The sequence below is a fragment of the Eptesicus fuscus genome, chromosome 6 (assembly GCF_027574615.1).
Source record: "Eptesicus fuscus isolate TK198812 chromosome 6, DD_ASM_mEF_20220401, whole genome shotgun sequence".
NCBI classification, from domain to species: Eukaryota; Metazoa; Chordata; class Mammalia; order Chiroptera; family Vespertilionidae; genus Eptesicus; species Eptesicus fuscus.
Window position 1 is genome coordinate 12,611,831 of NC_072478.1, and position 11,563 is coordinate 12,623,393.

The 11,563-nt window shown below is 43.7% G+C and overlaps 1 protein-coding gene across 2 annotated transcripts in view; it reads left to right on the forward strand.

Moving 5' to 3' along the window:
* The window catches only part of ENTPD4 (ectonucleoside triphosphate diphosphohydrolase 4), a 34,092-nt gene extending 26,508 nt beyond the window's left edge, over positions 1–7,584 (forward strand). For both annotated transcript variants that reach the window (XM_054717209.1, XM_054717210.1), the window contains exons 11-14: positions 1,989–2,313; positions 3,901–3,986; positions 5,470–5,631; positions 6,775–7,584. In XM_054717209.1, coding sequence (XP_054573184.1) covers positions 1,989–2,313; positions 3,901–3,986; positions 5,470–5,631; positions 6,775–7,003 — 802 coding nt within the window. In that variant the 3' untranslated portion in view covers positions 7,004–7,584. The remainder of the gene's footprint in view (positions 1–1,988; positions 2,314–3,900; positions 3,987–5,469; positions 5,632–6,774) is intronic.
* The last annotated feature ends 3,979 nt before the right edge of the window (positions 7,585–11,563 follow it).

The following is an 11,563-nucleotide window of genomic DNA, read 5'->3' on the forward strand; positions in this document are numbered from 1 at the left end:
AGTGTTGTCAAGAGATTGGTAGTCCCATGGTTTCTTTTTTAAGGTAGCATACTATATAGAACATCTTAGTATAATTATTTTTTACAAATGTCTTAAAATAGAAATATTTCATAAGTGACATTTGAATCAGAAATTGGAAAAATGCCTTCTTCTGCAACCCTAATTTTTACTATTGGTTTAATGTCAACAAACTTGTATAATGGACAGTTGAGTGGTACTTCTTAATTTAGATGAAGGGCAAGGAACTAAAACAGTAGCATGAAGTATACATTTGACTAGTCTTGGACTTTTATAATAAACTAGAGGCCCGATGCACAAAATGTGTGCACGGGGAGTTGGGGTGGGGCAGTTGTCCCTTAGCCCAGCCTGCACCCTCTCACAATCCAGGACCCCTCAGGGGATGTCCGACTGCCAGTTTAGGCCAGACAGGATAGGGCCTAAACTGGCAGCTGGACATTCCTCTCACAATCCGGGACTGCTGGCTCCTAACTGCTTGTCTGCCTGCCTGCCTGACCGCCCCTAACCACTCTGCCTGCCTGCTTCATTGGCCCTAACCACTCGCCTGCCTGCCTCATCGCCCCTAACCGCCTCTGCCTCCACCCCCGCTGCCGTGGCTTCATCCGGAAGGACGTCCAGAAGGTCATTTGGCTGTCCAGTCTAATTAGCATATTATGCTTTTATTATTATAGATGATAGTCAACATTTTTTATATATGTTATGAATTTGAGCCTTGAAATGTATATATTTATCTCCTTGCCATTAGTTGTGATGATTGATTTTTTAATTAAACATTTTTAATTAGTAGCAAAGACCTTAATGTATTACATTCAAGTGCATTTTGAGTTCTGATCTTGGGAATAACAACTTGTCAGTTGAGTGGTTAGTATACACTTGATTACTGTCAGTGACTGAATATTGAATCAGGCACTCTCCTAGTAGCTAAACACCCTGCAGTCCCAGTGATTTCCTGTTATCAGACACTAACATAACTCCAGTGTTAGAAGCTCTTCCCTGTTTCTCAGATGCCTCACAGTGAGTACAGGAGGACAGATCTTGATGCCTGGGAATTTCACTGGCAAGTTAGTAAGCATAGTGCAGTTTGGTGAGCACAGTTAAGATTTTTCTGTGGAGCTTCTCAGAGCCTGTAACACAATAGAAATGCTATTATATGCAACACTTTAGGTCAGTAGTTGATTAATTTTTTAAAAATCAGTTAAAACAGAATTATAAAAATAGAATCAAACCTCAAGCATTTTGTTTTAGCATACATGTCTATTTGCCAATCTTTGGCTCTGGACTGAAGTGTTGTTTTAAGGCTACGTCTGTCATTTCTCAGGTGTGCACTACCCTCACTCAGCTCGATATCATTTTGACTTTCTTTAAAGAATACCAGGAACTTAAAGACATTTTTGAAGAATTTGATACCAAATCAGTCTAGATATTTTCTCCTTTTTCTAAATTATTCTTTAATCTTCCTAACACCTAATTTGACAGCAGTTTTCTGGCAACTTGCCTTTATCATATTTTTCTAAGACATCTAACCTAGTTTTCACAGGATACATTTTCACTTGTTACCTTTTTTCAGTCATATTTAATCTTTACATAATAAAAAATCACAAGTGCTAGTGGCAGAAATGGGGCTGTGAACAACACAGTTGGTGGGCACAAAACATCTGTGAACATAGGAGTGGGCGGAGCTTACGGACCACAAGCACTCAGGGGTGGGGACTCCAGGCTGTGTGCAGAAAATGGAAGGCATTGGGTCACATGACCAGGTAGTTGTTTCACTGGACTCTGTGAAGGTGTCTGCCATACAGAAGCATGTCTCCTAATCTCCAGGTGGGGCTCAGGTGTGTCTTCCCTTGCCTAATGATCCTGGAACCTTCAGTGTTCCACAGAACATGTTTTGAGAGGCACTGGCCCCAAGCCACTTCTTCAGAACACAGTTTTCTGTCGGTCTCATGATAAAGTTTTTCTTTGTTCCATAGGCTCCTGGGGAAGCAGACTGGTCTAGCTCCTGACACTCCATACCTGGACCCCTGCTTACCCCTAGACATTAAAGATGAAATCCAGCAAAATGGGCAGACCATGTACCTGCGAGGAACGGGAGACTTTGACCTGTGCCGAGAGACTCTCCAGCCTTTCATGAACAAAACAAACGAGACACAGACTTCCCTCAATGGTGTCTACCAGCCCCCCATCCACTTCCAGAACAGCGAGTTCTATGGCTTTTCTGAATTCTACTACTGCACTGAAGATGTGTTACGAATGGGAGGAGACTACAATGCGGTTGCGTTTACTAAAGCTGCAAAGGTAACGTTCAAGGAAAGCATTTTCTGTGTGCTTTGAGAGACTGGTGTAGCAGTGGCAGGTCACGTCCTCCCTTTACGATTGGAGGCCCAGGCCCAGGTGGAGAGAAGGGAAAGGTGGAGGGTGTCATTGGGAATCGGGTGAGAGAAATAGTCACAGCAGGAGCAAGACTCACTTCTGCCCCCACTCCACGAACTAGTCTGCTCTCAGTGGCTCCCAGGTTACAGCCCTTCACACTGGTGTGTCATAGTGGAACTATCATCTGACAGTACTCCATGCAGCCTTCCTACTTCTGTTCTCTTGTTCTCCCTGCCTTTCTGACAGTTTCTTAGGCTCTTTCATGGGTTCCCCCTTCACACCCCTTAAACCTTGGTGACCTCAGACTTGCACTCTTGGCCTTCTGACCCTCAAGTTCTTGGATGGTCTCATCCATGCTCATGATTTGCTGCTGTCTCTCAAGAAGAGGCTGCAGTCCTGACCCCCACCCCGTGCCTGCTAGATGTCACGACTCCAAATACATCCACAATTTTCTCCCCACTCTATCCCTGTTATGGTCTCAGCTAATGGCATCACTAACCATCCAGTCCCCTCCCAGAAAACCCAGGACTTGTAGACTCTCCCGTCACTTGTTCGTCCCTCGCTGGACACCCCTGTATAATCAAGCATGTTACTTGATGTCATAGATATTTCTCAGAGCCCTCCCTGCGTTCTGTTCTACTGTCGTCCTCATCCCAGCCTCTCTGTCAGTCACCTGCACTATTGCGGGAGCCTCCCAGTTGGCCTTCTCGCATCTGGTCTTCATCATTCATCTTCCAGCCACTCCCAGAGTGTTCTGTCAAAACACAGTGCCGTCACCTGCCCTGTTAAAACCTGCAGCAGCTTCCTTTCCTTCCAGGATACATTTCAGATCCCTTAGCATGTCATCCCCACCCTGTAGCATCATCTCCCAGTATATGCTCTTATACTGGGATCGCAGCAGACAGCTGTTTGTTTCCCTCACAAGTGCTACTTCCCGTTTCATCTTCATCAAGGTGGTTCCTGTGCCTGAGATGCCTGTCCTTACCCTCTCACTGCAGGCTGAGTGTTGTCCTCCGTGTGGCCTGTTGCAAGTTGCTCAGCTTCTCTGAGCCTCAGTTTCTTCATCCTTCAAATAGAGATTAGAATAGTAGCCATGTTGAGGAGTCATTTTAAGATTTATATCCAGAAAAGGTACTTACACAGTGCTCAATACATATAAGCTATTAATATGATTACAAATAGCTTCAGGGAAAGGTGGCACCTCTTTCCCTTCTCTGAAAGATGCAGTCCTTTTGTAATCATTTTTGTGTTCCCAGAATCTCATGGGAGAGACTGTCTCTTTAACAGTAACTTTGGCAGAATTTTAAGACCAAGAATAAGCACTCTGCTAATCAGTAGTATTACTGCTTGTCGGTGTGCCTTGTCTTTTGGTACACACGTATAAGTGAGGCTTCTGTTCTAATTGGAAGGATATGCTTGTTATGAATAAGAATTTGGTAAACTCTTTTTTCAATGAAACAAATTTTGAATAAACCTTTACTGATGATTTATTTTGGGTAAAATTTCTTTCAGGATTATTGTGCAACAAAGTGGTCGATCTTACGAGAGCGCTTTGACCGAGGACTGTATGCCTCTCACGCTGACCTCCACAGGCTAAAGTAAGTCATGGACGGCCAAGCCCAGAGTGTTTTTAGAAAGAGCACATTCAGCAGGGCCCCTAGCTCGCTGCACCCCGGCCCAGCCACCTGTTTATCTTTGTCAAGCACTGTTTCTCCTCTTCTGTCCTGGCCTCCTTTCAAACATGACGACACATACTTGTGCCCAAACATATATTGCTCCAAATGTATTTTTGCTCACTTTTGCTGCACTTTCCACCTGGATTCCCCTCTTCATCCTTGGCTGTTGAAGTCCTGCCCAGACATCAGTCAGAGTGGGCGCTGTCCCTTTTGAGTCTCCCTTTCAGCCAGACTCCCTTCTTCCCTCTGGGTCTCCAGAGTGCTCATTATGTCTCTCTAGTGGTGTTTACCATTTCTGCTTTGTTGATAGTTACTTGTTGCTTTAAAAAAATCTTATCATTATAAGTTATTTAAGTACATTGACTATCTTATTATTTGTTATTATCTATACTATATATATAAAAGGCTAAGCTACCGGCTGACTGGCCAGTAGGTATGACACTCACTGACCACCAGGGGGCAGACACTCAACGCAGGAGCTGCAGAGCTGCGATGACTTGGCAGTGGTGGTTTTCGGGTGATGCACCCCAGACCCCGAAAGGAGGGAGCCCAATTCCTCACAGGGCCACGCGATTTCACCTTTGGCCGTGGGTTATGTTGCTACTGGGGTACTGTCGGCCCCAAACCTGGTTTACTGCACACTTGCGTTTGCGTTCCACAACCTGTACGACAGCAACTTTGCAGAGTGCCCTCTCGCACTCTGGGACCTCTCGGGGGATGTCGGAGAGCCATTTTCGGCCGATCCCCTCAGGCCAGGCCGAGGGACCTTATCTGCCAGAGGGACCCTGCTCACTCCGTAGACGCCCTTCGAGCCACGGTGTGGCTGGCTGGGAAGGGACCATGGGAGGTTGGCTCCAGGGCATGTCTGGCCCATCTCGCCCAGTCTCACCCTGCTGGCCACCTTCTAATTAATTTCCTTTCAGTGTGCACAAATCTGTGCACCGGGCCACTAGTCTCTTAATAACTTGCTTAGCCCACTGCTTTGCAAAAAGTAAGCCTCTGATAAATAGTTAGAATCATAGAATAACAGGGAAAAGGACCTTCCTCTCTTTTCATTTTATAATAAAGAAAATGAGGTCTAAGAAGTTGGAACTTGCTCAGCATTTATTTAATGAATAAGATCTGGAATGCCAGAAGAAAAATTGCATCACCCAATGTACTAAATTCTCCTGAGCCAGGTTTCATGAGCTGGTTGATTTGCCAGGTAAACTGTTTCGTGTTGTGGGACAGAGGCGCATAGACCACGTCAATCACCTTGAAATGCAAGCGACTGGTGTGGCTGCACAGAGCACTGGCCTCGTGAAGCCGTCACAGCCACGTTGGTCCCAAAGGGGAAGACTGTCTGTGTGCAGTTTATTTTGACAAGTGAGTCAGTCCCACTTCTGTGTGTGCTTGGTGTTGGCAGGTACCAGTGCTTCAAGTCTGCCTGGATGTTCGAGGTGTTTCACAGGGGCTTCTCCTTTCCTGTCAACTATAAAACCCTAAAGACAGCCTTGCAGGTTTATGACAAGGAGGTGCAGTGGACCCTTGGAGCAATCCTCTACAGGACCCGCTTTTTACCCTTAAGGTATGGATGCTTTTCCATACACAAGATGCTTTTCTCGTTTGCGATCATCATGGCAGCTGTGGTTTGTGAATGGGCACTCTTGTTAGCACTGACCATGGGCAGAATTGCAGACTATTGAGTTTGACTTTGCTCCGCCCTCACCCCCAGTCCTTCTTCCCTTGCCCCTCTCCATCCCTTCATATGCAGCACAGGGTTTCATTATTCTCAAGTGTCAGCTCCCCAACCCCTGCACAGAAGGGTCAGTTCTAGGTTCTTAACATTAATGGCCTTGGAGCCCTTCTCAAAATAATGTTTTTAATGCATAACATTAATATATAGGTTACAGAGGAAACCATTGTGTTGAAATATATTTATCAAAATATTATGGAAAATAAGTTTGTAATATAGTAATCTGTGTTCTTTATTAACATAAAATCACAAGGTCTGGCAACAGAAATGGTACCTTCTGTAATTTCAGTGTAGTGTCCTAGGGTCGTATTTTACGGCATCTGCAGAGCACCACAGTGTGAACTAGAGACCTGTGAGTTTCACTAGGAACAAATCACAGGTCCTGCTGCTACTACAGTAGTTTGCTGGCTACTTCCTGTCCAGTGGACACTACATTAGTTGGAGACGGGTAAAGAAAGATGTGTGCTTTCCCCATTCAGGTTCACAGACAGGCTCTCAGTCGACCCCCACAGAAGATCCCTGGTTCACTGATAAATGAGGTCTTAGCTTTTTCAGTTCCCCCACCCGCCCCCTCCATTTCCTTGAGCATCTGCAAGCAATACTTGTAGCGGGGCTAACTGCAAAAGTTGTGAGTAGTGGATATTACTGATCAGAAACATGGTTTGACTCCACATTGCCTTCCGTGTATAGTGAAACCTTCACGGTTCTAAATGTCTCTGATTTTTGTTATAACCAAATTATGATGATGAGTACACTTTCACATGTTATCTCAATGCTTGCAAGTGCCCTCTATTAGGCCATATTATCTTACATTTTAGAGGTAAGGAAACTGAGTCTCAAGGTTAGTTTTTGTCTGCAGAGCTGTGTCCTGACCTGCCCCTCTAACCCATGTCCTGTGCGCTGTTAGTCACATTATTGCCTGATTAGTCCTCTGTGACCTCTCATGGTTGATGGTGTTTGTTTCCATGTGGGCAGAGATATCCAGCAGGAGGCCTTCCGGGCCAGTCACGCTCACTGGCGGGGCTTCTCCTTTGTCTACAACCACTACCTGTTCTCCGGCTGCTTCCTGGTGGTCCTGCTCTCCATCCTCCTCTACCTGCTGCGGCTCCGGCGCATTCACAGGCGGATGCTGCGCAGTGGGGCAGCCGCCACCCTCTGGCTGGAGGAGGGCCTTCCGGTCCAGAAGATTGCGGGAACCTTGTGAACAGGAAGAGGAGTTAGACCGCCAGGAAGACCTTCTAAAGGAAAAGCCATTTTTGCCTCAGGGTTTCTTCTCTTTATCTTTGTTTTATTTTTCCCTTCCCTTTTTGGTCCTTGAAACAAAAACAAAATCTGTTATGTGTAAACTGCTGTCCTGGAAGATTGCATTTTGTACACAGCTTTAAATTGAGGAGTAGGGAAAAGGGAAAATCACTTCATATAGGACGTCTGCCAAAAATTATGGAGATTTTTGGTTTTTCTTTAAGGTATGTTTAATTTTAAACAGATGCACTTTGATAGTGGAGGGAAATGGCAAAGGTGTTTTCTATGGTGAAGATGGGACTGAAGAGTGAGACTTTTACAGAACCCAAAACCTACTGAATGAAATTAAAATGCTTTTCCCTCTATCTTGAAAGCTCTAACCTAAAGAGGATGATGTTTAGTTTTTATTTATTGTTTAGGTCTGTCACTATGTTTTCTTTGCAGGTTCAAAAAATCAAAACCTAAAATAGAGAAATATAATATCCAAAATGGAGAAAACTAGTTACCAGGAGGTAACTATTTTTAAAATTGATAGTGAAGAGACCTGAAAAATGTGAAATAATTACTAAGAATATTGTGTGTGTGTGTGTGTGTGTGTGTGTGTGCACGCGCACAAAATGCTAAGGAAAGAGAATGAGGAATACTCTTTTAGAAACACTCCAAAATTTACTGTTTCATTTTATTTTATTTAGAAAAATCCCCATTACTATTATCTTTTCCTGACCATAGATAATTACTTTCTTTATTCCATTTTCCAGTGGCCTTAGAATACCAGGGCTTTGAAAGGGTTGGAAAATTTGTAGTTTCACTGGTTTTGATGTTACTAGAACTTGAGCTGGTGGCAACTGACAGGTACACCAGTATTTTATATACACACACACATACACACACACACTGTGTGGCCAGATTATTGTGATCTCTGAACACATAATAATATGGCCACTCAGTATATATATTATTAGAGGCCTGGTGCATGAATTCATGCATGGGTGGGGTCCGGCCAGCCTGGCCAGGGGGAGGGTACATGGGCGGTTGGCCGGCCTGCCTGCTGGTTGAACTCCTGGTCGAGGGGACAATTTGCATATTAGCCTTTTATTATAAAGGATATACACTGAGTGGCCAGATTATTATGCGTTCAGAGATCATAATAATCTGGCCACTCAGTGTGTGTGTGTATATATATATACATACATATACATATACATACACACACACACACACACACACATACACATACATACACATATATATGTATATATATATATATTTTTTTTATTTTTTTTATTGACTTCAGAGAGGAAGGGAGAGGGAGAGAGAGATAGAAACATCAATGATGAGAGAGAATCATTGATTGGCTGCCTCCTACACTTTCCCTACTGAGGGTCTTGCCTGCAACCTGGGCATGTGCCCTCACCTGGAATCGAACTATGACCTCCTGGTTCATCGGTCGGCATTCAACCACTGAGCCACACCAGTTGGGCACGCCAGCATTTCTTAATAGTGCATCTTTGCTTGTTTAATTGTGCTCACATTTCTTCCAACTTAAGTTGGTATTTCCCCCCTTAATTAAACATTGTCTCTGCAGTTTTATTCTGAAGACCCCATACTTAGTTTGATAAGTTCTCTTTATTACTGTTGGGGTTAAGGCTGCATTGGCAATGCCACTATAAATCCACATTTTGAAGAAAACAAGTCTGATATTTTAAATAGAAATCTAAAAAAGACAACTGGATTGGCGTATGTGAGATTTTTTTTTTTTTTTTTTTTACCTATTCGTTGAGTTTGGAACCATTGGGAATGCTTAGATTTTTTTAGTTGAAGTTCGTGTATGTGTGTGTGTGTGTGTGTTTGTGTGTGTGTGCACGTGCGCCTGCTGTTTAACCCCAGAAGAGTTACTGTAAATCTGTCTAGTTGGTACCAGATGTATATTTTGAGAACTATCAGCTGCTTTAAAAAAAAATAATCACTGATTAGAGAAAGAATTGAGATTCTGAGTGGGATTTTTATCTTGTTTAGTAATTACTTAAAATCATGGCATACTGTATATTGATGATTTTAAAAGATTAAGATTTGTGAAAGAAATGCAGATTCTCTTCTTATGTTCCTCAAAATGAATGTCCTAACAAGGAAAAAATTATTGGTAGAATACAGTCAAACCTCGTTTCTTGAACATCTTCCATCTTCAACAATTTGGTTGTCGATCAGGTTGTTCACAGAAAGAAAGTCTCTATTGTTGTTGAACCAAACTTCCACCTGACAACCCTTTCATGCTGATACCTCAGTGTGGCAAAAAGCATATCTCAGGCAACAAAGGAGAGAATGCTTTTGTTGCTGGCAAAATCAATGATTAGCACAATTTTAAAGCATAAAGAGGCCATCAAGAGTGCTAATGTTGCTAATGGTGTGAAAGAAACAGTGATCACAGATGATTAAGAGGTAGAATAGCTGTCCTTGATTTGGATAAAAGGAAAGCAGTTAGCTAGTGACAGCATTTGGGAGGCAGTGATGTATGAACAAGCAAAGATGCTGCATGCTGACCTGAAAGACACTCTGGACGAGTCCTGAAAGTGATTCCTTTACGGCTAGCAGGGGGTAGTTCAACAAATTTTAAAAAGTGTTTATTAATACATTAAACTACATTAGGCATATACTGTATATAAGAAGCGTTTTTTAAATGAATCATTTGGGGGTCTGGAACAGATTAATTCCATTTACATTATTTCTACTGAGAAAAAATTTGGTTTTCGAACAAATCGCTTCTCGAACAGCCTTACGGAAAGAATTAAGTTCAAGAACCGAGGTTCCACTGTATTTGCTTCTCAGATATTCAGAAGGTGGGAGGAGCTATGTGGTGTTACAGCAGCTAATGTGGAGAGGATCTTATTTCAGAGAGGATGGAGATAATTTTCCCCCAGAAGGAGCCAGCTTAGAAATGCTGGTCTCCAGATACTGAATCCTTGGTTCCTGGTAAACCCTGTTCTTATCTGAACCTAGCCACAAGCAAGCTTGTGGAGGTAGAATGAGCTGGCCTTTGTCTCCTCGATTTTTTAGTTGGGTTTGCTCTTAGACTGGGGGTGGCATTAGTGGTGAAGAAAAGTAAGTTTACACTGGAGCTTTTCTCCACCAGCCATTTGGAATAGTAAGGCCCAGAACTGCAGAATAAAGAATTTTAAATGCCTAGCATACGTGATTTTGCCTTTACAAGCCAGGCACAGGCTTAATAGGCCTGAATTACAACTTCCTTCCATAAATAGCTACTGTTTGAGTAATGGAGGCCCACTGGTCCTGCTCTACTGTTCAGGTTGCAGTGCAGGGGCGAACCCTGGAGCCCTGCTCTGTACCCGGCCTCAGGATCCCTCTGCAAGGAGCCACCTCACTCTCTGAAAGAAATCCCCAAATTAGGGTTCCAAGGCCCGGACAGCCTTAGACTTGGCACAGCTCAGTGCCCATGCTCCCTGAACAGAGAGCTCCCTGAACAGAGAGCTTGACAGCTTGTTGCCCACGGGGAAAATCTGGAAGACCCTTGAGCTGAGACTGTGATTCAATTTTTAAAGGGAAGTTAGAGACCAAAAAAAAAAAGTTAAGAATATGCAACAGAGACTGTGGCCTGTAGAGCCTAAAATATTTACTGACTGTCCCTGCATGAGTAGTCACATTCAAGAAAGGACACACAGAATTCCCTTTAATTTAGGGGTTACCATTCGTGGGCACAAAAACGATGGGCAAGACTAGTGACCAAACTTCAATTTAAAAATATTTGTTAATGCACCAGACTTTCACTTCTTAACCTTTCCTCTAGATTATTTTCAAGATCATTTTTCTAATAAACCAGGAATCATGTGTCTCCCCCGCCGCCCCCCATTTAGAAAGTGCTATTCAGGAGGGCTCACTGTGCTGTGTTGAAATATCTGCAATCACAAGATCTCACATCGTTTCTCACCACCTTATACCACAGGGGAGAAGACAGCCAAGTGCTTTCCTGGTGGTGCAGGGATGGGTTGCTGTGAGAGGCAAGCGGTGGGGAACTTCATTCAGGGAAGAATTAATGTCACTTAGAGCCGGCCAAGAAGGCTGTGAACTCAGAATACTTGTCATTAAAAGCAAATGAAGTTAGACTGGTGGGTACTTGCTAGAAGCCTTGCCAAAGGAAGACATTCTGTGTTCAGTCTTGGCAGCAGCCACTGCAATAACACTCTGTTCCACTGTCATACTGTGTGCTGCTCCTGTGTCATACTGTGTGCTGCTCCTGTGAAGACCCCAGAGGCTGTTCTCAAGATTTTACAGTCCATTTAAGGAAATCACAGTAAAAGTACGAACATACTGTTTTGTACCATTGGTTTTTGCACATTTCACCCCATCCTCCTGCCTTTAGGCCGCACCCCCCAACCTGGGGGTAAACCGAAGAGGCTGCTGGTGGCTCAGCCTGGCCACCTTGGAGGCCGAGATCACTTGTTCACCACCTGTTGTCCACACTTGTGCACTCAGGTTGGAAAGCTCTAGATGAACAGATACTCAAATTTTA